This window comes from Acanthochromis polyacanthus, chromosome 9 (genome assembly GCF_021347895.1).
Source record: "Acanthochromis polyacanthus isolate Apoly-LR-REF ecotype Palm Island chromosome 9, KAUST_Apoly_ChrSc, whole genome shotgun sequence".
In the NCBI taxonomy this organism is placed as follows: domain Eukaryota; kingdom Metazoa; phylum Chordata; class Actinopteri; family Pomacentridae; genus Acanthochromis; species Acanthochromis polyacanthus.
This window is the reverse complement of record NC_067121.1, coordinates 11,890,299-11,917,668: the sequence shown is the minus strand read 5'-3', so window position 1 is coordinate 11,917,668 and position 27,370 is coordinate 11,890,299. Positions and strand designations below refer to the sequence as shown.

Genomic DNA, 27,370 nt, shown 5'->3' with positions numbered 1-27,370 from the left:
TTTCTTTGCAAATGATGCCCTCTGAAAGCCAATCAGTAAGAGGGAAACCCAAAAATGGAGAAAGAAGATGGCAGAGTTGGACACTGATGTCTGTTGATGATTTTTTGGTTTCCCTCTGACCTACTGACTTTGAAAGGGTGTCATCTGCAAACAAATGGCACCAGACTTTTGAGTTTTTGTGGACAGTGATATAAGTCTTTATAGTATCCAGTTACACCCCAAAATGGGAGGTATGGCTCTTGCTTCTGAATGATAGTAGTAACTTTTTGAAGTACCTTCATAGTCTTGACAGACTCTTCAGAATCAGAATAAGAAATACTATATTGAATGGCTTTGGACTTTTCATTGTCAAGACATAACAATTTCCCTGTTTATGTTCGAGAGTTTATTAAGTCTTACAAAATATATTTATAAATCTTGTAATTTCTTTGCAAACGATGCCCTCTGAAAGCCAATAGGTGAGAGGGAAACCCTAAAATGGACAAAAAAGATGGCAGACTGATGTCTGCTGAGGATTTTTTGGTTTCCGTCTGACCTACTGAATTTCAACAGTCGTCATCAGTAAAGAAATGACAACGAACAGCCTTCATGGTATACAGCTAAGCCCCAAAATGGGAGTTGAACCACTTGTTTCTAGGGGAAGCCTCGACCTTTCTGAAGTACCCTTGTAGTCTGTACATACTCTTGAATGACTTTGGATTTTTTATTGCCATAATATAACAATTTCCCTGATTATATTTGAGTGCCGTTTTGGGACTCAGTGACGATGGTAGAGCGAGAGTTTATCATGTCTTACTGAGGGCCTTTAGAAATTCTTGCCTCGCTGGTAGCACTTTTTTCTCTCCTCGACCACACTGCAACATCTTGAGATCAGTCCAGGATCCAAGGCCTGCCCACACAACCCCAAGAGGATGACAGGGAGAGTGAAACAAATCCCCAGTTCCACGCCAGTACAACATACGCCTAATGATTGTGAGAACTGGAGGAGGGCAAAGAAGGAGGACAGAGAAGAGAGACAGATTGGAGGAGGGGGGGAAAGAGGAGGAATAAGGAGCTGGACCGAGCCAGAGAGTGTGTTTATTTAAGTTTTTCGTCTCCTGACTCAGACAGAGAGCAGACTACAGAGGATAATGAGAAACAGATCTTTGGTGGAGAGGAAGAGGAGGGAGGGGAGGCTTGGCCAGAAGGAGGGACGATTTGTTGAGGGTTGGGGGGGATAAAACTGAACAAGAAGAAGAAAGGGGGAGGAAAGGGAAGAGCCAAAAAAGGGGGGGAAGCTGTCGTGTTCATCGCCACAGGAAATAGGCCCTCTTATGTTCACTAACTGACAGTTAACATCACAGCACTGGTGGCCGAACAGCCGGCCCACAATGGCAGGTTTTGGAGACAGTGAGCTGCTTGCCATGTGTCCTGCTCATGAGTGGAATAATAATCACATTATTTAGCTTTAACTGTGTGGAAAGTTACTGATGCAGGGCTCACTTTTTTAGACTGATTTCAGTGGCATAACGGCAGGAAAATATTGTCCTAATGGTGCAAACTGAGATGAGAAAAGCCACACTGGCAGGGTTTTGAAGTAAAAAAAAAGAAGACAGAAAAAGTCTCCAGAGTGAGTGAGGAAAGGGGGAAGGAGAGGAGGGAGGATGGAGGTTGGGGCAGGGGGGATTCATGACTGACACCCAGGAGGCCCTATGGGGAAGGAGGAACGGACCAACTGGAGCTGGGAAACCCACCCAAAGGCAATTAAGGGTAAAGGACGACAAAAATATTTGATAAACTTTTTTTCTCCCCCCCTTCTCTCTCCCTTGCTCTCTGTGCGTCCTAAACGGGAAAGAAGAAGAAGAAGAAGAAGAAGAAGAAGAAGTAGAAGAAGAAGAAGAAGAAGAAAACTGCAAGGATGGCGATGGAGCGAGAATGAAAGAATGTGAATTCGCATCAAGTCTTGAGAAACTTGCAAAAACCTCGAGTAAGAAGCTGTGGAAAAGTTGCCGGACCAGAGCCTTCCCAAGATGTGGAATATTTGCGCAATGACACGCACGCATAGTAGGAAGTTTTGGGGAATATCCTCGTGAAAGTTTCTCTTTTTATACGCACCAGTACGCAAAAGTCGCCGTGTCTGACGCAGGGGCGATAAGATTGTATCAGCGTCCCTGTATCCTGCTGGAGGGCGATGGGGGCCGCGCCGGGCTCGGGCTGGGAGGAGGGCGAGTTCGAGTTCAAGCTGGTGTTTGAGGAGGATCCGCCGCCGCGCCAGAGCCAGGGACCGTCCCCGGTGCGCACAGTCGAGCCGGAGAGCTCCGTGGCCGGAGAGGAGAGCGAGGTCGCCTTGCTGCACCTGGACTCCTCTGGCAGCACCAGCCTGGGTTAGACTCCTTATTTGAGTGGATGAATGTGTTAAAGATGCATGATGACAATATAGGTTCATAATGTGTGGTAATGTGTGCGTCTGGTGATGGATTCCTTCATGTTAAGTGTGCGTGCCTGTTTCTGCACATTTTTCAGTTGTGTTTGTTTTGCGTTTGCGTGCATATCTCACTGTATCCCGAGTGCATTTGTGTGTTTGTGCATGTGTGCGTGCAGCCCCAGACTCAATGTGTTTCCAATCAGCTGTGCGTGTGAGTGAAGTTAACAGCTGCCATCTGGGGAGGAACCTCAACCTCTGTGTACTGAACACATACACACCTCCCTCCCTCACTGCCTCCCTCTTTCACTCACCCCTTCATCTCCCTCATTTTTAACCTCCACTCTCTCTCACACACATGCACACCTCACATCCTCACATGCACTTATTTGTTTCCCGCCCACACTGGCATACAGTTGTATCACCACACCCAAGGCCTGAACGTGAACTGCAGGAGGAAAAAGAGAGCGTTTCTTCAATTTGCTTGAGATGATAAGTTTTATTTTTTATATTTCGGCACACAAACTCCCACAAAGGCTGACCCTTGGCGTCAGTCTTATATTTCCATACATCTATTCATGCAACATGCCAGTGTAACCCAACTTCTTTGGCTCCTGAATACAAGAAAAAGCTTCAACTTGCTACCTCTGATTCCAAATTAAACTAAAATGTGAAGGCGAATTAGGGGATTTATCAAACTCAGGGTACCTGCTGAAAAAGATCCACCAGCAAAGATCCATCTTTCCCCAAATGTAAAATCTGTAGACCAATCATTTGACAAGAACCCAGAGTTCAGTTTATAGTTCTGTTTTTACACAAAAACCAGGAATTTTACTTTGAGATTGATTTTAAACTTCTATTTACTGCAGTGTCATGGCTTCCACTAATTTTATGACTTCAGTCTTGATGTGAAACACTGATAAAAGAGAATTGTAGGATCAACTTAAACAAATTGAATTGGTAATTGAGTTAAGTTTATAAAGTAGAACTGAATAGAATTCCTTTGTTGTCATTTAACAATGTACAATAGAATTAATCAGCAATCATTTCAGTGCATTCACATAATCAGTCATTTTTAAAAGTACAGTAAAAATGTGCAAATATTCACTATAAACATCTAGTAGGAAAAATAGGATTTTTGAGTGTATGTATGAAAACAGTGGTGGTTTATTCTTTATTAGTTATTCTTTTAAAGATAGTTTTTACTAATTGCATTGAAAAATAAATTAACACAGCTATTTTGAGCTACGTGTTTATTGTTTAATTGTTTGATTCCTCTTGAATAAGCACTGCAGCAACTTAATTTTAAAGAAAGTCAACTTGAAGTTTTTTTTTTAATTTTTCCAACTTAATTATTTGCCTCAACAAAATGTAAAACATGATTTTGCCATTAGACTAATCTAATTAGACTTATTTCTTGACTGTAATCTTGAGTTGAAGCAAACAGTGGTTGAGTTGCAGCAGAAAGAGTTGAAGAAACTTGGATGTTGTGACATCAGATGCACTATTCTGAAGGTAAACCTAATTTTGACACTCTTGAAATGAGGAACTAAAGTGACATTAGAATGCCAGATTAAAGGGACAAAATGTATTTTCAAGTTAATCGAATCCACCAACTGTCTTCACCACAGTAGAGAGATGAGTTAGATTTAGTTTAGTTTTACAATAAAATAAATATTAGTAGAATAGTCTGATAAAAGAAACAATTCTGTGTGGCATAAATGCTTTAATCCTCATGTAATGACCACTTGGATCCATTTTGTGACCCCTTGTGTATTCTCTGACCACAGCTTGGGAACCACTGACCTAAAAATCACATTTTGTTCGTCATTAAACTCCCAGAATCAGAAGTATTTTTGGTCTGTTAGACTTTATATGAAACTTCCCATAAATCTGACTCATCCGTCTAAGTGATTTGTATCATAAACAGTTTTAGGAGAAGAACTTGATGTGCTAACTTCCTTATTAATTTCAAGGAACAAAGGAAAGTGAGAAAAGGCTTTACTTTCTTTACCATAATTTTTCATTTAGTGATTTTTTTTCTTACAGATTTCTAAAGAGGTGCAGAGAGGGAAAAATCTCTAATAATCTGATTATTTAGAGAAAAAAGGAACAATTTGAGCAGCATCTGAAGAGTAAGCAGTGCTTGGTGCTGCAGAAATACTACATATTTATGATTTTAATAATATTCTTATGAGGACACTCTTTCAAGTCCCAAATCTTGGTTGGGAAGATCTAATCATCACTTCTTGTGTGAGGTTCACCTCAGGACAAAGGATTAACTAATAGAGTAGATTTTAAGTGCATATGATGCTGTAAAAAGGAAAACAGCAACTGATTATGTTCAATAAGTGTTTTGGTGCTTTTTATAGTAATAAACTCCTCCTTTCTGTGCACAAGCAGCTTTAAAATGCAAAAAGTGGTGAAACTCTACGTTAATTATGAGAAAATAAGCAAAACATAGAGGAAAATTTAGGTAAGTCAGTAAATTAAACATGTTAAGACTTCCAGAAGAATGCGAATATCTTGTAAAATTTGTTGAATGTAAAATTATCCATAAATTTTCAAGGGAAAAAAGGAACAAAGAGTGGAAAAAATGTAAGAAGCTAACACAATTTTGTGGGCTGATTGTGTTTATTCTGGTTTCTAATTGCATTAAACATCTCTGGATGATGATGACTCCTTATGAAAGCTTCATTTCAGGACAGGATGAAATATTTTAGGATGCCAGATTTCCGTATTAGGCTCCGGAAAACAACTGATTGCATTCGATAACTCTAGGCAATAATATAGTTTCTTGCTCATCTGTATGCAATAGACAGTTTGATATGTAGCCATAAGGGCCATATGATGTCATTAAGAGGAAAAAACAAGAATTGAATGAATTAAAAAAGTCAAATTTCAGCTTGTTTTGTAGCCCTTTATGCTTCCCTTTCTCACTCGTAGGGGCTCTGACCCACAGTTTAGGGAAAAACGTCACATTTTTTGGGGTTCAGTTTAGGACGCAGGTTTACACATGAAAGTATATTAAATCTTTTAGACATAAAATCAGCTTTTTTGTGGTCATTAAGTGTTAGGTAAGTTTTCGTGGCTCATAAACCTCTCTGCTGGTCTGCGCACAAACATCTAAATGTGAAAAAAAAAAAACATCCACCAACAGAAGAGTTGCCTCAGCACTGCAGCTTTAATCACTTGGAAATATTTTTTGTTGCCAGGAAACATTTGAAGAGATTTTTTTTCTTTCACCCTGAGTCTTAATTTGTTGGCAGTTGCTGTTGTGTGTTGCCCAAAAAATTGCCTGCATGGCGCACCGCCACTGCAGAGCAACGGCTGGAGCCTCATTCATTACAGAGTAACTACCGTTTGGCTCCAAGGCGAGGCCCGAATGAACCATGCTGGGAAATGTTGTGATGACTGCTGTGGCCTTGAGGAGTTGTGTCCTCGTTTGTTTGACGAAATCTGAAGACGTTTTGTAGAGATTGTGAAAAAAAAAAAAACGAGCTGAGTTGGGTGTGTGAGTCTTGGTAGTGTGAAATTTGGATAAATGGGCCAAAAGTAAATGCCATGATTTGGTTAGAATTTCCATTTCACCACATATTGCACAATTTATGACTGTAAAACATGGAAAAATGTGGTGAAATAGTTCAAAAGAGGAGTTAAAAGTGTAAGAGCGTATTTAATAAATAGTTGCCAGGACTGATTACTGAATATAAAACCAATTCCTACTTTAACCATCTGAGCCCCAAGCAGTTTATAGGTGTTTTTTGCTCCTGCTGTCAAGTTTTTCTTCGCTGTGGGCTCATTTTTTACTGCAGTATAAAGTCCTGCACCTCTATGGAAACAGCTCAACCACACCTAGAAGTAGCGAGAACTCAAAAAAGATGTTTTGTTGCAGTATGTCACCGTTAAAATGCTATAAATGATAAAAAGGAAAAAACTAAAGCAGAATTTCTTTGCTTATTCATTTTACACAAATACAAAAACCTGGAATTCGCATGTACAACATTTTTCCAAATACCCACAAGGGTAACGACTATTAGGAGGAAAATTGGGGGCTGCACGTGATATTTTACTTTCTAATTTGTTTCCATGCTTCTCTCCTATCTGCAGTTCAGCCCAGTTCACCTGAAAAGTCACTGAATTTTGGTCATGTGACTGCTGGTCACAGCTGAGTCAGTCAATGCTTTATGGGTGCACAGGGGAGAACAGATTTTTCTGTATTTTACAAAAACTGGTTGCTGCAAATGGTTAACTTTGGCATTTTTTAATGAGTCATGTAGAATTTAATTATTTTTAATGTAATAATCATGATTTTAAGCTTAGATTTGATTAATTATTCTGATGGAACTCGCATCACAGATTTGTAATCCAAGAAAAGTCCAGTGATTTATCATCTTTTTATCGTTTCTAGCAATGACAAATGTTTTTTAAAGCTAACGTACCTTTTAAACTTTTGGGAGGGTTTTCGTGTTCTTGTGTTGTCCTAGTTTTCACTGCTCGTATTTTTACTCCACCAAGGAATGTGGCGAAGTTATGTGACGATCGATGTTGAATTGTCCGTACTACGGACGGACTAATCGATTTAGATGAAATTTTCAGGGAAGACTGGAAATGACACAAGGACCAAGTGATTAGATTTTGGCAGTGATGCAGCTTATAGTCTGGATCCACGGATTTGTTAAAGATTTCTGTATCATTGTGAGATAGCGGTACAGCGTTTCTGTAACTATGACAACAAGTGAACACTACGTCAGCTGCCTGCTGAAGATCACATGATTGCGATTCTACTACAAATCCACTTATTGGGAATTATCCATCAGAAATCATACGACTGAGCAGCCTTGGCGGAGTACTACACTGTCTGAGTGCTGCTCTTGTTATTCATGTGGTCATCTGTCAAATAGCAATATAAGGAGCAAGACAAAAAAAACCTCAACACTCAACAAATTTAAAATTACAAAAAGCTGCACTGACTTCAAAGAATTCAGTGGAGAAAAAAAAACTCAACTGTGTGCATTTTCCACATGGCAGCAATTACAGTAAATCAAGGAAAACTGATGTGCAACAAATGATAGCGGCACGCTGATGATGAAAAATGAATCTTTATAGGCCACAAATTGTGTTTACAATATTTTGATGGCCATCTAATAAGTCTTTCTTGTGCCAGATGTGAAAGCACTGTCAATGTGAGGTGAAGAGAAAAGATTAATGGGAGGTCACATGACCCCTGAAAGCCCACAACATGTGATATAAAAAGAAATCATGTTTGTACAAAGTGGAAGCAGCCAAAGGAGAAATTTTTGCCATGTGGAAGTAAAGGTGTGGATTAGGAAAATTAACCGCGTATAAACTCTTCATTAGCAGCAATTGATTATGAACAGTTTTTTTGTTTTGTTTTTTTGCTGCGAAGTCCGCCTTTTACCAACAGGACAGCTTTAAAGCATTTGCCAATTCATTTTCTCAATCAGATCCTCACTGACAGTTATTTACTTATTTTCAGTTGCGGACACCCACCTGGCTGCCACTCATGCAGGACACTCCTTCAGCATCCCCAGCCCGCCTCCGTCATCCAATCAAAGGGCAGGGATGCATTCCCCGCCTCCTCGAAGGGCTCCAATCAGAGAGTTCAGCGGCACCTACGAGAGCCTGCCTGCTCGATCTGTACAGGTAAGATGGCCTGTTTACAATAACCTGAAGTTTGAGCTATAACATCAAATTTCTGTTAAAAAACAGCTACAATTGATATTTGTACATCACATGGCAAAGTGAAAACAGTGCGTTACTCATAATGACCTATAAAGACGTTTCACCTCAGTGTATAGCTGCTCTGTTTAGCTTTTCAGGCTGCAGTTAAGTAGGTCACATTAACATTTTTGTCAAATTGATTGTCTATGTTGCATTTCTGTATACACATCTATTGCATGACTATCCGTTTTGAAGCAGGTATTCAATTCAATTCAATTCAGTTTTATTTATATAGTTCCAATTACAGGTGAAATTGTCTCAAGACGCTTTACAGAACCCATATGCTTGAACCCCCAGAGCAAGCCCTAAGGCGACAGTATCAGTGGAGATATCCCTCCTCTGCAGCATTTACTGAGGTTTCTTCATTCTTTTCTCTTGGAGAGCTTTTTCCTTATCCAAAGAGAAGTTGCCATATGTTGGACGGATCGGAAAACCCCTTGAGGCAAATTTATTTTGGTCTATTTAAATAAAACCATACACTGTATATAAAGATGGGCGTAGCATCTGGCTCCAAAAATGAAGCCCACCCGGAAGTGTCAAAAACTTGCAATATCACGCCGTCCGCTAGGGTTGGCTCCAAAAAGCTTTTGCTCCATCGACCCCAATTCATGACCGGAAAAAATAAAATTTGATAGACTGATTTTCTACAGCTCAGGATTTTTTTCCCGTTAGTTTTCATGGTCAAAATGAGAGATCAGGTGGCCGATCTTAAAATAAATCAATACTGAATTTTAAATAAATCGTTAAGGTTGGCGAAGCCAGGGGGCGTGGCTATACTTGATAAACAGTCTTGTCTGGAATGATTGACAGCAACAGAAGCCTCTGCGGTAAAATGTGGGTGGGATAAGAGAGTCTTCAGCTCTCAGTCTGGCCCGCCCATAGACTGGTCCTGCCCCTAGTTGCTCTCCGGTCCAGCCTGTTTGATGACGCTTTTTATGTCACTGGCTCCAAAAAATCCGAAATGGCGACCAGGAAGTAGCAAAATCCGGGCTTCATTTTCTCGGCATTGAAACCAATGGGTGACGTCACGGTTAGTTCCCGCCTGAATAAAACCAACTTTTTGGTGAAGAGGCACTAAAATCCAACTGTAACACGAACTACTCTGCGCCACACAGCAGGCAGATATAGTTAGAAACTAGCCAGTGAGTGTAGTGAAGCATTTACGAGCTAAAGAGGCAGACATTTCCCTTATGAGGTGGTGGAGACCAAAAACAGAGATACAAGAGAGTGAATCATGGCCTTCAGTTCACCTGGTGGCCAGTACATGACTTCAGATGATGGATCATGCTGCTCTGTAACTGCTGGACATGTAAAGAAGTAAATGTTTGCTAAATTTAAAGTTCCATAAATCATATTGACTTGTTTCTGCTGCCACCAAGTGGATGAAACATAACTTACCGCTGCTTATAGCACCATTTTGCATGTTTTAGCCAACTAACTTCGGCTTGTATTATTACAAACAGTATTATGACAGTTACTCCTGTACAAACTCAGCTAATAAACTTACAGTGTACATATATTTAAAGGTAAAGTAGGCTTTAAACATTTCATTTTGAGAACACAGACCTGTTCCAATGCAATGTCACATGGTCGCTACCTCCACTCATGAAGTATCGGACTACCAGGTGGATTGTTTTTAGTTTTCGAGCAGCCAGTGGTTTCAGTCAATAGAAACATATCTTGTATTGTGTAACAACCATACTGTGAACATTTACTTGCTCTAATTTGTTCTGTTATGCAGTTAGGCAGCTTATGTTTTTGCTTTTTTGTGCATTCAGATGCTTGTTTACTAGGTTTGTAATGTTTGTAAGACAGTTGCAGAAACGTGTAATAGTAGTTTTATTAATTAAAATTTAAAAAATTACTCTGGAAGATCTAAATTAGGCATTCTTTTTGGATGTTTGAAAAAATGGATTTTGTGGGATTTTTTTGCATTAAAAGCACTGCTGTAGAGTAACTAACTAACTCCCTAACGGTCTGTTTGGGGCTTCTCCATATCTTATTAACCCTTAAACTTCAGTGTACCGCCGGCGGTACACCTACTAATTTGCATAGGAATTTCAAGAATGTCCGACAGCTGCAAACGTGATTATACAAACACTATACGCCGATGGAAAGCTTAGATTCTCATGAATCCGCCGGTATAAACCACTTTCAGATGCGTTTACCACAGCGGGTAATATAAACACATTTGTCCAACAAAACGAATATTCATCCATCCGTTCTCTATACACGGCTTCAACGTACACAGCGCAACTCACATTTCCGGGTTCATTATTACACACAGATGAAAATATTCCACAAAAAACGGCCATAATCCAACCTTTTACATCCAGACGACACAAGCCAGTAAACTATTTTGTCCAAAACATGTCCTGAAGTCGGTATAAAATCCACGAATCGGTCGTTTTCAAGGAAATGCACCTCGGGATGCGCGTACAATATTCCCTGTATTTTTCGTAATTTTTTTTATTTAAAAATAGAATATTAGCGATTTTTTTGTACTGAAAATGGCTGGAATTGACTGAAGCTTAAAGGGTTAAAACATCAAGTTTCATGCATTTTCCACATAACAGCAATTCCACTGATGTGGAACGTGTTAGAGTGCTTTAATAAGTTAAATTTTTTTTAAAAAAACCTAGAAGACCTAAATGCAGCAAGCTTTTTGGATGTTGTTAAAGTTGTCTGCTGAAATTTGTGGTTTCTTCCATTAAGAACTGAAAGTCAATGTCATACATGCACAAAGAGTTCTTAAAACAGTTACTTTTCGCAGTTACATTGCCATACAAATGTCACGTTTTGTTGACAAAATATAAAGGGAGCTAAATGTTCACTGTGGTAGATGAGCAATAATAAAATAATAAAAATAATAAAATAAAATAAAATAAGCAATAATAGGTCTATAAGTTGTGATACGTTTCGTTTGTAGGCCTTAACTTTCTTTTTTGGGCTCAACAGCTGCTGTTTTCAGTGTGTGACATACATACTGGTGAAATTCTAAAAGATTCTAGTGAAATGCAACAAATATATACATTTGGGAATATTTGACATTCTTTCTTGATAAATTTCTTGAATTATTTGTTGGATGTTTGTCATTTTCTGTGACTAATCTATGCAACTGAAGGGTCCCTTGCTTTCTTTCATCTTCAGGTTTCAGAGTCTCGTGTGGTCGAGTGTCCCAGCATCCAGATCACAACAATCTCTCCTGAGGACGACTCCGCTCCGACCATTTCCAGCTACTGGGACATGAGCAGCAGTGGCGGGTGGGACCGGGAGCGCCTCTACCTCCCCCTACTGGACCCCTTCTCCTACCGCGACAGATGCCCCGGCTCCCTTAGCCCCAGCCCTGCCTCCAGCCCTTCCTCCCGGGGCTGGCTAAGCCCCGCCTCCAGCTGCGACTCCCTGCTGGTTGAGGAGGAGGAGCTAAACGAGGCCGCCATTAATTTCGGGCTCTCGCCATCCTCCAGGCCGACTTCCCCTGGAGGTAAGAAGCGTAGAAACTCCCCACTGGCATCTCCTTGTACTTCACGGAGGGGCAGCTACTCAGAGGAGCTTCAGGGCTGCAACCTGGAGGGAGGAGAGTCCAATCCTCAGTCACAAGCTCCGCCCAGCAGCTGTGAGCTCAGCATCCCACAGAAAACCAGGAAGACGTCACTGGAACAGGTAAACATTGTGGTGTTTTTATGAGACGATTAAAATATCTACATCGTGCTGAGGTGGTCAAATTTTGTGCCCCAGTTGTCTCCCAGGGAAGTGGATCAGGAGCAGGCTCCAGGCCAGCTGCCAGAGACCCAGCAGCCCAGGAGGGAGCCCCCCTCGCTGGGCATGGACTACCTCTCTGTGCCCCCAGCTCTGGCCTGGGGCAGAACCAGAGCCAGCGCCCACAGCCCTCTGTTCAGGCAAGGACACCACAAACACGTATAGATAATGTTAAAGCAAGGAAAAATCACAAGTTAAAAGTTTTACTCAAACTACAAAATAACAGAAAAGCACACATTACATTACAGTGTCTCCACGACTCTTCTAAAAATGAATGTTTACGCTGTTTTTTAAATTTAATTTTTTTAGAAAACTAAACATGAAAGTGATGAAAGTTTTTTCAAAGTGCAAATATGGACGTGAAATCAAGAGGTGGATCATATCAGCATTTAAAACACAGAAATTTCCAACTCAAATACATTTAATTCTCAGAGTTTTCGCTTTCTGTGTTTGTGGATAAAGTTCAACTTTGGTGAACTTTGATGTGAAAATCTGCTCTGCTGACCATTTGCAAACCATCCTGATAGAACTGACCTACTGACCTACAGGTCCTTCTCAAAAAATTAGCATATTGTGATAAAGTTCAGTATTTTCTGTAATGTACTGATAAACATTAGACTTTCATATATGTTAGATTCATTACACACAACTGAAGTAGTTCAAGCCTTTTATTGTTTTAATATTGATGATATTGGCCAAAAAGTAAAGAAAAGCCAAAAATCCCTATCTCAAAAAAATTAGCATATTCCATCCGACCAATAAAAGAAAAGTGTTTTTAATACAAAAAACGTCAACCTTCAAATAATGATGTTCACTTATGCACTCAATACTTGGTCGGGAATCCTTTTGCAGAAATGACTGCTTCAATGCGGCGTGGCATGGAGGCAATCAGCCTGTGGCACTGCTGAGGTGTTATGGAGGCCCAGGATGCTTCGATAGCTGCCTTAAGCTCATCCACAGTGGTGGGTCTGGTGACTCTCAACTTCCTCTTCACAATATCCCACAGATTCTCTATGGGGTTCAGGTCAGGAGAGTTGGCAGGCCAATTGAGCACAGCAATACCATGGTCAGTAAACCATTTACCAGTGGTTTTGGCACTGTGAGCAGGTGCCAGGTCGTGCTGAAAAATGAAATCTTCATCTCCATAAAGCTTTTCAGCAGATGCAAGCATGAAGTGCTCCAAAATCTCCTGATAGCCAGCTGCATTGACCCTGCCCTTGATAAAACACAGTGGACCACCACCAGCAGCTGACATGGCACCCCAGACCATCACTGATTGTGGGTACTTGACACTGGACTTCAGGAATTTTGGCATTTCCTTCTCCCCAGTCTTCCTCCAGACTCTGCCACCTTGATTTCCGAATGACATGCAAAATTTGCTTTCATCCGAAAAAAGTACTTTGGACCACTGAGCAACAGTCCAGTGCTGCTTCTCTGTAGCCCAGGTCAGGCGCTTCTGCTGCTGTTTCTGGTTCAAAAGTGGCTTGACCTGGGGAATGCGGTACCTGTAGCCCATTTCCTGCACACGCCTGTGCACGGTGGCTCTGGATGTTTCTACTCCAGACTCAGTCCACTGCTTCCGCAGGTCCCCCAAGGTCTGGAATCGGCCCTTCTCCACAATCTTCCTCAGGGTCCGGTCACCTCTTAGTTGTGCAGCGTTTTCTGCCACACTTTTTCCTTCCCACAGACTTCCCACTGAGGTGCCTTGATACAGCACTCTGGGAACAGCCTATTCGCTCAGAAATTTCTTTCTGTGTCTTACCCTCTTGCTTGAGGGTGTCAATGATGGCCTTCTGGACAGCAGTCAGGTCGGCAGTCTTACCCATGATTGCGGTTTTGAGTAATGAACCAGGCTGGGAGTTTTTAAAGGCCTCAGGAATCTTTTGCAGGTGTTTAAAGTTAACTCGTTGATTCAGATGATTAGGTTGATAGCTCGTTTAGAGTACCTTTTCATAATATGCTAATTTTTTGAGATAGGGATTTTTGGTTTTTCTTTACTTTTTGGCCAATATCATCAATATTAAAACAACAAAAGGCTTGAACTACTTCAGTTGTGTGTAATGAATCTAACATATATGAAAGTCTAATGTTTATCAGTACATTACAGAAAATACTGAACTTTATCACAATGTGCTAATTTTTTGAGAAGGACCTATATAAGGGAACAGAGTAAGTTAAGATGCTGGCAATAAAAATAAGATTTAACAAAAAAAAAAAAAAAAAACAAGGCCAGAAGTGGAAAAGGAAACACTGGTGCAAAACACTTGCAACTATCAAAGTTGTATTGACATTGAAACCTGTCAGTAACGAGTACATGTGACAGATATTTTTCTATGATTTAGTCATGATGTTTTTTACATTTTTTCTTCATGCCACTCATTTGTTGGTGACAGTTGCTCTCCAGTAGTTGTGGTTCTCTGCTGAAGTTGAGCGGTTTCAGGAAATTGGGGTAAAATCTAAAATTTTGAAATCGAACGTTTCTGTGCCAAATTTTAGCCTCAATGTCAAAATCTAGCCTTCGCATAACTTAAGATTCCGAGTAGTTTCATGGATATCATATCAGCTGCAACATCTAAATTTGTACAAACCTGCTCTGCAACAGAAAAGCAATTCTTCCTTCGTTAAAATTCAAGTACATCAAGCTTCTGTCATCATCTACCATGCAAACATGCAAATTTCTTCTGCTGTCACATGTAGGTCACTATTTCAACCAATCTGGCTTCAAAGTCACTCTCTGGTCACTGATTCAACTCCTAAAAACTCATGTTTGTGCATCAAATTGACCCATTTAGTTTTTGGGGGTTTTTTTTCGTAAAAAATAATGCATACCTGCCTTAAAATGGCTTAGATCTGAGTCTACATGCTGATTTTCGGGAATGTGCAGATCTATGAAGTAACCGCCTCTTTCTCCAACCACCGCTCCCCACTAGCTGCAGCTCGAGCACACCAGCTCATCTACAACTCTACTCAAACACTGTAAAACTACTCTGAACAGTGGCAGGTTGTAATATTGGAGTAACTGGACGAAACTAACTCATCCGAAAGACTAAATCCTTAAAGGTCTGCTCTCAACATCATGTGTAAATTATATATTATGTACTTATTTGGACTCACATATTGTTGTCAGAGATCAACTGATTATCCGCTTGGCTGATTCTCAACTTTTCAATTGTTGGTATTGTTTTCTTTTACCAATTGCTGATAAAAATACATTAATTCTAATATATGCCACTGATGCAACTGTCTCTCTCCATTCTGTTGCGTGTCCACAGCACGATCTGATTGGTTGTAGGTTTCAAATAACAGTCAATCATTTACTGAAGGATAAATGTGGAAAAGCTCTCTTTTAATTAAACATATGTAAAACACAAGGAAATAAAGGCAATATAACAAAGTTTCATGTAAGAGTTTGTGCTACTCAAAAATGTGACAGTATTGTTACAAAATATAAACCCTACAATCCAAAAACAAACAGCATTTTTTTTTTGCATTTCAGAGGCAGTGATTAGCATCCTTTTTCAGATTAGTGCTTCATACATGACTTCATTTCTGTGTGGTCTTTGTTAAAGGAGGCAGCGTTCGTCTTTACAGAGCGGGAATTTAGCATAAAAACCTGGAATTCTGCAAAGATGACAATGCAAATTGGCAAACAGAGAAAATACTTTCTTGAATATATGGAATAACTTCTTAGATAAATGGCTGATCCTCCTCTTAACCCACCTTGCATTGTGCTTGTACGTTAAATGACATCTATGTTTATAAAGCTGTCACCAGCACATTTTGTAACTCGCTGATGCATCTGTGTTTTTTGTTTTCTTTCATTTGTTTGTTTATATGTTTTAACTCTCCTATCAGTGCTGTACTTTTCATCTCTGTCAGTGTTATAGCAGCTTTTAACTGTCCGGATTTTTTACTTTCTATTTTTGTGCACACTACGATTCAAAAGTTTGGGGTTTCTTAGAAATGTCCTTATTTTTGAAGGAAAAGCATTTTTTTCACTGAAGATAACCTTAAATTAATCAGAAATACAGTCTAGACATTGTCAATGTGGTAAATGACTATTCTAGCTGGATTTTTAATGGAATATCTACATAGGGATACAGAGGCCCATGTCCAGCAACCATCACTCCTGTGTTCTAATGCTACATTGTTTTAGCTAATCGTATTGAAAAGCTAATTGATGATTGGAAAACGCTTGTGCAGTTATGTTAGCACATGAATAAAAGTGTGACTTTTCATGGAAAACATGAAATTCCCTGGGTGACCCCAAACTTTTGAACGGTAGTGTACATCATGCATTTTGTGTTTTGTACTGCCTAAAAGCCAAAAAGAAAACGTCCATCAATCCATCATCTATACACCTCTTAATCCTCATTAGGGTCGCCAGGGGCTGGAGCCTATCCCAGCTGACTTCGGGCAAAGGCAGGATACACCCTGGACAGGTCACCAGTCTATCACAGGGCTGCACATAGAGACAAACAATCACACTCACATTCACAACTACAGACAATTTAGAGTTATCAATTAACCTCAGCATGTTTTTGGACTGTGGGAGGAAGCGAAGTACCTGGAGAAAACCCACACATGCACAGAGAGAACATGCAAACTCAATGCCGAAAGATCCTGGCCTTACCGGGATCTCTTTGTGACACGAACCGGGGATCTTCTAGCTGCAGGTCAGCAGTGCTATCCACCAATCCACTATGCAGCCCCTGCTTGAGTTCAGAGGGTTACAAGAAAAAAGTGAATAACAAAAATTTGGTCGTGGAACAGTTCTCTTTTAATTAAACGTGTGTGAAACATAAGGAAACAATTTGTTCCACTAAGTTTCATGTTGGAATTTCTGCTCTGTAAAATTTTGACACTTAGATTGTCATTTTACCTGCATCTGTGTGTCAGTTCCACATATCAGTTTTTGATCTTGATTACTAAATAAAACCCAACATGATCCCCATTTGGGCTCCCAGCTTGTCCACCTTCACTACAGCTAAAACTGTGATTTCACACTCTTCAGGTCCAACGCGCTGCCACCTCTAGACTGGCCGTTGCCGTCCCAGTTTGACCAGTACGAGCTGCGCATTGAGGTGCAGCCCCGTCCTCACCACAGAGCCCACTACGAGACGGAGGGCAGCCGAGGGGCCGTGAAAGCTGCTCCAACCGGACATCCTGTTGTCAAGGTGAAGCACAAACCTGCAGATGCTGAAACAAGTTGTTTGCATTATTAGAGGTGTTGCACGTATCGATGCTACTTTAACACCTCTGAAGGTGTTTTACATTGAATGTAGTCTCAGTTTAAGCAGCAGTTTTGTTGAGACTGAGTTCACCTGATCGTGAGGATGCATGGGTCTCGTCACAGTTTGGTTTCACCACTCATACTGTGTCTCCCTGCAGCTGTGTGGATACACCGAGAGAAAGCCGCTGTCGCTTCAGGTTTTCGTCGGAACAGCTGACGACCGATCGATCAGACCTCATCCCTTCTATCAGATTCACAGGTACTGAGCCGCAGCGTGTTTCTGTTTAGGGGCAAACTAACCATGCATCTTTTATCACACAAATGTTCAGGGGACTCATGGGACACATCATCTGACCGCTGTGGTTTAACCGTTGCGTAACGTAACCACCAGCTGCTTCTGCTGTTGGTCCAGGAAATTTCTTGCCCCAGTTATTGTCAGTGTAGCTTTTCTCTGAATGGGAGCAGAAAATATGGAATCATTCAGTGTGAAGCGGTACATTCATTCTGAAATGAACAGCTGACATCTGCTTTAATATGTGGTGAGATGCTACTCAAAGACTTGCTTTTTAGGGCATCTTTATGATATTTGGGAACATCAGCAGCGGCATTTTCTTTGCATGTGTTGCATGTGATTTTAATAAGATAAGATAAAATAACTTTATTGATCCTCAGAAAGTCCAACTTTGGTCACCATTCACATCATAATAAGAGACATAGGTCACAGCAAAAGGGGAAAGGCGTTATGCAGCAATAAAAACACGATAGAACAGATTTAGAGCCCCTTCTCCACAAAATGTAGAAACACAATCAAGAAATGATAAGCCAAAAATACATGATGACACCAATACAGGCTCAAGAATACTGGCAATGAACATGATAGACATTTAAAAACCATTCAAATATTATTCAAAGATAAATTACATGAAAGTCTTAAAAGAGAATACAGTTTCATAGCTGTAGACACAGAATCCTCAAACATTCAGTGAATCTTCTAAACTGTTCATGCAACGCATTTTTTTATTACTAAAAACACTTTCAAATTGACATCTCGCAGATTCAGAACAGAAGAACACGCTGTGACAGTGGTAATCAATAAGCCACGGAGATACTGACGCACAATGAAATATGAAGTAATATGAAAAAGCACATTTGTTTAAATATATGTATGGAAATGCAGGGTTATGATTGCTGCCTTTCCGTTTCTCCATCAGACGATGACAGAAACACAGACGAGTCAACAAGATGACATCATGTCCATAAAGTCAAAAATATATAAACCATGCAAACCAGCAAATCTTTGCATTTTAGAAGCTGTAGTCATTAAGCTGTGTCAAATGAGTGCTTCATACGCTACTTAGTTAATTTGGTCTTTAAGAAATCTTTGACAGATTCATTGTTACAGGGCTGGAATTGAGCATAAATGCTGAAATTTGCTTATTTCTGGTCTTTCAGGGTGACGGGGAAGATGGTCGGCACGGCCAGTCATGAGAGCGTTCAGGCTGGAACCAAAATACTCGACATCCCTCTGAACCCTGAGAACAACATGACGGCCCTGTGAGTAAGAAAGAGGAAACATTTCCTCTGCATGTCTGTTTTTCTCTGTGCAGAAAATAGTGATATTACACAGATTCTTGTATATTTAGAGAAAATAGAGTCTTTTAAACGTACAAATGCTACGGTTCCTGTGAGGCTCAGGAAAGACACCAGACGAGCAGATACAGAACCAGCAGTTTATTTACAAGGTAAATAGTTACAAGAACTACAAGACTGAACCAGAAGAAGAATCAGATTACTGATGTAAACAAGTTCGGAATGCTCAGTAGTGCCTCTAGAGGCTGGCGGACTATACAAGAGAAATTAACTGAGCAAGTTAACTAACCCACAGCAGGTATAACCTTGGCAGGAAAGTGAACTATACAATCTAAGAAATACGGAGCACAAATACAGGTAGCAGTAACAGGAACGCCTAGACCAAAGTGTTACGCAAAAATGAAAGAGTGACTGCACACACACAGAGAAGCTCAGATAACCTGTGGAATAAGAATACTAATCTGTGAAATACAAAGGCAAAAATTCTAACCTGAACTAGAATACAAGCAATGAGCGAAGCTGGCGTGCTGGGCAAAACCAAATGAGTGAAAACACTCACGGTCCAGCATAGAGTGATAAGTGGCATCTGGTTATATTATAGTAGAGTAGAATCCTGATTGGTTCCGATCCACCTGCTCGCGCTTCTGCTGATTTCTGATTGCTGATAGTAATCACCTGCTGCCGCAGCCTCTGTGCCAAGCACACCTAAAAAGGTGGGGGGAAGGAGGGGCCCTATCCAGAGCCTGCAGTAGCAGGCCTGACAAAATAGCTGTATTCCACATGTTTAAATGCACTGATGTTACACCAGCGTGAAGAAATGGCTACTAAAGTGCCAGTGAGCACGTTATTGAACAGCATTACTAAAATATGAAGCAGTTTGCTGCAGAAATCTGTTGAGCAAAAACCAATCTGCTGCTCTAATTTATGAAACAAGGAATATTTTGTGTTTTCCAGCATCGACTGCGCTGGGATTCTGAAACTGAGGAACTCGGACATCGAGCTGAGGAAGGGAGAAACGGACGTCGGGAGGAAAAACACTCGAGTCCGTTTGGTGTTTCGGACTCACCTCCCTCTGACGCCCCCTATAGGCCCACCTGGACGGGTCCTGGCGCTGCAGGTCGCCTCTCTGCCCATCGAATGCTGTGAGTGGCTGTTTTATCTACTTTTTCCAATTCAGCACATACTGGCTCTGAATTAGCTTTATTCTGATAGCACTGGAGGTTATTTTATATTTGCCTTTCTGCCCTGCTGCAGCTCAGCGATCGGCTCAGGAGCTTCCTGTCATTGAGTCCGTCAGCCTTACGTCCTGCTCTGTGGAAGGAGGAGAGGAGCTTCTGCTGAGTGGCACCAACTTCCTGCCAATATCCAGAGTTCTTTTCATGGAGAGAGGAACAGGTAAATGTCCAGAGAAGAAACAGCCAATAAGACTGTGTCTGAAATCATCCACCTATACCCTATAGAGAGGATGCTGTATAGTAGACACTTCTCAACACTGCTTTATTCTTGGCACTGTTAATTGCATCACAGTTGTCGCTCAGTTAAAATGTATTAGATCAATGCTGGCTATAGTAGTGAACTGACTGGTATTTTGGGGATAAATTCATATTATACTAAGTGTATTTTTCAAAAGTAATACGTAAAAATATGTTTTTTTTCTGTTTTTGTGATACATCGTTCTGCTTCCATTAAACATATTAATGCAAATTATCTATTTAATATGAATTATTATTACCTCCGCCAGGAGGTTATGTAATCATCGGAGTTTGTTTGTCTGTCTGTTTGTCTGTTAACAGCATAACTCAAAAAGTCATGGACAGATTTTCACCAAATTTTTACAGAATGCCCAGAAGACCAAAAGTAACAATCGATTAGATTTTGGAGGTGATGGCCGCCAGGCCATCTCTCAATTGTACAATTAGTACTTTTGCTCTTCCGGGCATTCTGTAAAAATTTGGTGAAAATCCGTCCATAACTTTTTGAGTTATGCTGTTAACAGACAAACAGACAGACAGACAGATGGCCTGGCGGACGTCTGCGCTCTCCGAGTGCTTTTCTAGTTTTTAATTCTAACATTCACTGGATTTGTCTTGTGCCTGTTGTCATTTCGACAAGCTACACATGTAGAAGAGATATATAGAAAATACAAATTAATACTATAAAAACATTCGTGAGAAATCTGTGGAAATGCCACAAATCCTCAGTATGCTCTCCTGTTTGTCTGACATTCTCCTTTGATGCAATGCATGATGGTACATATTGTTGTGACTATCAGCTGTTCACTACTTTTCACAGTGCACTGTGTCATTGTGATTCGTGCTATGTAATGAGAAAGTACAGAAACGAAATTAAGTTAAAACTTTGACCAGAAAACAGTAGAAATAGTGGCAGTAAAATCAAGTCTTTTTGCAAGTAATTTAATTAATTAACAGAACTGAAATTTTCAACCATTTGTAGCTCATAAATAATGATTATGAGATAGAGATCCATATGATACAGGCATTCGTTTATGGTAATCAGCGACTTGCTTCACATCTGAACAAACCGTAGAAGCCAGTGGTCACCTACCAGGAGAACTGAAGAGGTAAGCAGTCATACAGATATTTAGTACAGTTTTGTCTGACATGCAGTGTTTCAGCCAAAAACAAAACATCAAAGAAAAAAGTCGATCTGTCTATTTGTAACATTCACATGACTGAGTTTACGTAAAAAAGCAAGAAATGTAATGTCAGTGGCAGATTATGGAAGGAGCAGCAGTGCATAATGAAGTGGGATAGACGATCTCTTTTTTTGGAAGTGCAGGATCGACAGAATAACTGGCTTATTCTGGTTAATTTAGACAAAATAAACAGATTTCATAGCCTTGTTTTTGTGGTTAAAAGTCTGGTGCTTCTTAAGAATCACATGCCAGCATCCATTTCATAAATTGTTGCTTATATTTTGTCAGTATTAAACCTCTCTAAGATAACCCTGTTAAACCCTAAAACCCATAGGCTCAAAAGGCATATTATCTTTGTAAACTTACAGAAATTACACCATTTGTAGTAGAGGGAAACCTTTAAAACTGGAAGAGTAATTAGATTTTCAATACCTATAAACATCATGTGTGGCAATATAGTTTTGTCAGAAAAACTCACTGATTATAGGTCACTTAAAAGTCACTTTATTCTACTATTCTACTCTCAACACAAGGATTTGTCAAGGATAAACCGTTTGCATGAGATCCTGTTAAGAAAACTGCTCTTTTTGACACAGTTTGAAATTAATACATGACTCATTCAGCTGTGATCAAAAGTCAAACATTCTGTGAGCAATCGGGTGAACTACAGGCGGTATTTTCACAGAGCAATAAATCAATACAATAATAGCAGCATGGTTAAAAACTGAACACAGAGGAACAAGCTGTTGTGAGATATATTCAACATGGGGAAATTTCTTTCTAAAAAGCACAATGGTCCTATTATCACACTTGCTTCATGGATCTTATCCAAGTTGTTTTCTCCAGACTAGATCTTTGCTTGTGCTGGATCTACTCTCAGATATACGTCGCTTTGGATAAAAGCGTCTGCTAAAGGAAACTGTAGAATTGTGGAATTGAAATGCATTCCTAGAGTTGACGTGCAGAATAGTGTGAAAATATAGAAATGTTTACTATGTAAAACCTCCCCCTCCTTTTTTACAATATTGACAACACCTGAAGGCACATCTTGATGAAATAATTGAACTTTCTTGTTTTATGATTTATGGTATTATAACTTTACTATACAGCATAAAAGACATTTTTCAGTTCTCTCTACCGCCAGTCATGGTTGTGCTGTTTCCATAGAGGTGCAGGACTCAAACAGTGAGTAAAAATGTGAAAAGGGACAAAAAATAATCTGAAACTGCTTGCGGTTCGTCCATCCATCCATTATTTAAACATCATTTAATCCTCATTGGGGTCGTGGGGGTGCTGGAGTCTATCCCAGCTGACTTAGGGTGAAGACAGGGGACACCCTGGACCGGTCACCAGTCAATCACGGAGCTACACAGAGACAAACAGTCACACTCATATTCACACTTACGGACAATTTAGAATCATCAATTAACCTCAGCATGTTTTTGGACTGTGGGAGGAAGCCAGAGAACCCAGAGAAAACCCCGTGAACCAGGGATCTTCTAGCTGCAAGGCGACAGTGCTATCCACCAAGCTACTCTGCAGCTCCTGCTTGAGGTTCAGAGGGTTAAATCTGGTGAATAATAGTGTCAATGTTATGAATGAACACAACCAAAGTATACTGTTGTTGACCTTATTCATACGTTGTGGTCTTTCCGATCAGATGGTAAACTGCAGTGGGAGGAGGAGGCTCACGTCGACCGCGATAACAGCAACGAGGTAATGTTCCGACTCTTGTGTTCAGCAGATAAACTGAAGCGTTTGTTGATGTTCGACTCTGTAATTCCCTGTGTGACGGTCCATTTCAGTGTCTGCTATGTGTGAGGGTTCCAGCATACAGCGATCTGTCCGTCAGTCGGCCTGTGTCCGTCAGTCTTTATGTCTCTAACGGGAAGAGGAAACGCAGCAGCACTCACTGCTTCAAGTATCTACCTGGTGAGTGCCCACCTTCACCTCTGACTGCTGGGGTTACTTCAGTTTGTGTTTTTAAGATGAAGATTACAATCATCCCTGATATTAACATTTTGGTGCAGAACATGCAAACTCCATGCAGAAAGATCCCAGGCTGGGATTTGAACCAGGAATTTTCTTGCTGCAAGGCAAAAGTGCTAACCACTACTCCACTGTTGCTGAAATGCATTTGTTAATTTATGTTTTACTTGTTTAACTTTCAACATTTATCCTTTTCTTTGTATTGATTAACTGTTACTCCTGTGGGTAACCAATCAGATGGAGCTATGGACGGGACATTGCTGAAGACCACAAAATATTAGGTATCGAGAGTCAAATTAGAGCCAAACTGATGCATTTTAAAGTTAATTCAGGTTTACCAGGAGTCAGTTCAAAAAGATAATGACACTAGAATATCATATGTATCATTATATATAAGGTTTATAAACTCAAAGGAGTATCCCCCTTAGGATACTTTTGGACAATTTTTTTGTGTGTAAGTGTGTGTACATGTGGACTGTTCTTGTTCTCTATATTTATTATTTTTATCAGTTAATGCTTGTTGCATATTTGTTTTTTGCGCACTGTGTGAAGATGCTCCCACCAATTTCATTTATATTTTATTTTCTGTACAATGATAATAAAGGCTATTCTATTCTAAATAAAAATATGCTAAATATTCAATTCGAGATTTAGGCTGACCCATAAAACACACTCAGTTTGATATAAACATAACTTACTTACTGTATATACATCTTTATCTCTATTTCTTCTCTTCCAAAAAACACATTGCCACTCAAAAAAATCACAAATACATTAAGCTTTACACAGTAAATATTTCAAAAAAAGCTAAAAAAAAAAAAAAAAAAACAAACAAACCTGCAACTGCCAAGACGAACAAATAAAATATCGCAAATTATGTCTATCAAGATATAAATACATGTATTTTTAGATAACTGCTGTATGAGTTCATTTCTGATCATTGTAGTTTCTGAGTTGTTTTCAGTCCAGCACAGAGCACTAAAAATCAACCTTTCATAATATAATATATCCATTTTTAAACTGATAACTGAGCAAATGCAGTTTTATTTTACCCAAACTAACATATTGCTGAAATTAGGTTTGATTGTGCGGACGTATTCCAGTTTCTTGTGATTTTTATTTACAATGTGATTATTAAGATTCTGAAATATTTCAAAACCACATTGATCTCTGGCTATTTTTTTTAAAATTTCCACATGAAAAGACATCAACAAATTCAGTTTGCAACAGCTCCACAATGTTGAGGCCAAACTGAACTGTGAAAGTTTTGAACCACAATACGTCTCTTTCTCATCAACATCAACAGGTCATCCGAATACGGAGATCAAATAAAGTTACATTTGCAAATTACACAGTAAATAACAGCTCTGAAAAATGATGCTGTTCACTGAATATGTTCTAAAAATTCTCCACTATATTTGATGCAGCAGAAATTAATCTCTCCATTGAACTGAATAATGACGAGCTGCTCCATAATAACAAATCTGGTCAACTTTACACTCCTGGGGGGAAAAAACATATAGATATTATAATATCATAATATAATATATTTAGCAACATTACGGTTCTTGATTAATTCCAAGATGTGATTTCTGTTTGTGCTCCCAGTGATGTTCAAAGAGGAGGACCCGCTGCTGTCCAGACCCTCCGTGCTTCCTGTGGACGGGGGGACGGCTTGTCGGCCGGGGGGTGCACCCAGGATGGACCGGGGTTACCATGAAGACCGAAGTCTGGGCTTCCACCTGCCCCCCTACCCCTCCACCTACTCGCCCCCCTGCCCCTCCATGAGCTACCACGAGGAGTTCTGCTCCAAACCCGACGCCGCCGTGGAGGAGCCCGGTGGGTCCAGGGCCGCCCTGTCTGAGCGTCACCCCAGCTTCGAGAACCTGGAGCTGGGCTTCACCGAGCTCCTTCCGCCCTTGTACCCCCGCGGCCCTCAGCCTCCATCTCCCTCCCCATCCCCCTGGCTAGACTCACCCTACCTCTCCTCTTCACCCTCGCCCTCCCACTCCTCCTCTCTCAGCCCCTTCCCTGCTGGGAGTCCCATCTCCACCTCCCCCCTGCCTCCCATCCCCACCTCCCCCTACCCGCAGTACTCTACCTACCCTCCGGAGATGTGTCCCTCCCCTCCGTCCAACCCCAGCTCCTATCAGGACGTCTGCCCTGCAGCCTACTCCCACTACGAGGGCTGGGAACCCCAAGGGAGGGTGCTGGGGACGGGACATGGGGGAGAGAGGGAGGCCAAGATCCAGGAGTGTCCTCTGGAGTTTAGCACCTCTGCTTCTATTCACCACATTACCTTTGAAGAAGGTGAGATATGTCTCCTAATATTAATTTATGCATTGATTTGCACTGCAACATGTAAAGGAGATTTTAAAAGACAGCAAATTAAAATGGGTAATTTTTACAGTGTTCAATTTTTGTGTGTGAATGGAAGATTAAATGTATAGAAAGATGTTACAGATTTATAAAGGGGCTTTTTAAAACTACAGCTTTGCTTTTTGTGTTGCTATCTATAGTTTACTGTTGCCTCAGGTTGCAGCTTTCCTTGTGATTAATGCCAGTGCAACTGATCTTCATCACTTAAGAAATTACATTTTTGCATTCTTATTACCTGCTCAGTTGATCACAGTTCAGCAGTTTAACCCTTTCAAATTACAAGACGCTCTGTCACTGGTTTAGTCTTTGAACGTCCAGAGAATCAACAGGTTTAATCCTGTAATTTGGATATATCTTTTTCACTGACTTTGCCACTTAATAGAGCAAGAAAATCCAGATTTCAATGAGTGTTGGGTGAGAGAGAAGTCTGAGTGACCAAGTGATTAAAAAAGTCCTGATCTTCATGTGTGTAATATTTTTGATGTGTTATTTGATTTTAGTTTTTTTGCTTAAAGTGATGATAACTATAATCTGTGCTTGCCTGTAGCATAAAAGCATAATAGTAGATTCTTCAAGCCAACACATATATAGAATCTAAAATATCTACTGGCCTATATTCTACTTTTTTCATTAACGTATTACATTAAGGCATGTTTTTGATAGATATGTCTTAAATTTGTTTCTGGAAAACTGGAAGATATAGTTAATAAAACAATTATCAGTTTGAAAACAGAGATATTGCTTTTAAGATGTCTTGCTATTTCATGTTTCTTATCAGATGACATGTATACTGACAGAAATTTGGCGACAAACTAATATCAGCAACAATATGAGATGACCTTGTAGTTGTTGCAACACCTGCTGCAGCTTTTGAATGTTCCCAGTCTTCACTGATTAATTTGCATTTTTCAGACAAGTATTTTTAAAGCAGTGCATGCAAGCATAAGACATCTTACAGAGTTATTTCCTAACATCTATCCCTACCTTTAAGTCAGAATCACAGAAGAAGACCACACAAAAATATATGTTTTAAGGACAATGTAGTATTACTACCCATTTTCCTTGTGATTTATTGTCTTTCCTACAAATTTTATTAAGATTTCTACTTATTTACTGCAAAAGTGTTACTTTATTATCAACATCAGGTCATCATAGCAAGATTTGCATAAATGGAGGCTTTCCAAATAAACAAGTGCAACTTTATCTTTAGGTTTTACATACAGGTTGATTTTCTTTAATTATAGCAATGCATAACCTGTGTCTATGATGTGTATAAACAGACTGAAGTAGCTTGATTGTGAATCTCTCCTCTTCTTCCTTCCAAAGTGTCGGAGTTCATCGGAGAGGACATCCAGTCGTACCAGTCAGGCTCACAGATGGACAACCAGCCCAACTGAGCAGCTGGAGGTCCCCCGTTTGATCTCCAGCAGAATTTTAATTTCCTTATGTACTTGGTATTAAGATGTGCCGCTGCAGCAGTTACATGTAATATTGACAGAGGGATGGGAGGGGACTCTGGTTACAAGGACACTGTTTTAATTATGACCACAGGTAACTGTTTTATAAAGGGAAACTAATGTTTTTAACATGTTTTCAATATAAATTATACAAGAAACTG

General features: G+C 40.1%; 1 protein-coding gene across 1 annotated transcript; it reads left to right on the top strand.

The window, feature by feature from the left end:
* Positions 1–1,703: 1,703 nt before the first annotated feature.
* nfatc4 (nuclear factor of activated T cells 4) lies at positions 1,704–27,370 on the top strand. Its single transcript, XM_022203510.2, has 13 exons — positions 1,704–2,363; positions 7,902–8,068; positions 11,297–11,809; positions 11,885–12,045; positions 16,920–17,082; positions 17,297–17,397; positions 18,591–18,692; positions 19,683–19,870; positions 19,983–20,123; positions 23,045–23,100; positions 23,190–23,316; positions 24,982–25,683; positions 27,079–27,370. The coding sequence occupies exons 1-13, from the start codon at positions 2,171–2,173 to the stop codon at positions 27,147–27,149; spliced, it is 2,685 nt and encodes an 894-aa protein (XP_022059202.1). The 5' UTR covers positions 1,704–2,170; the 3' UTR covers positions 27,150–27,370.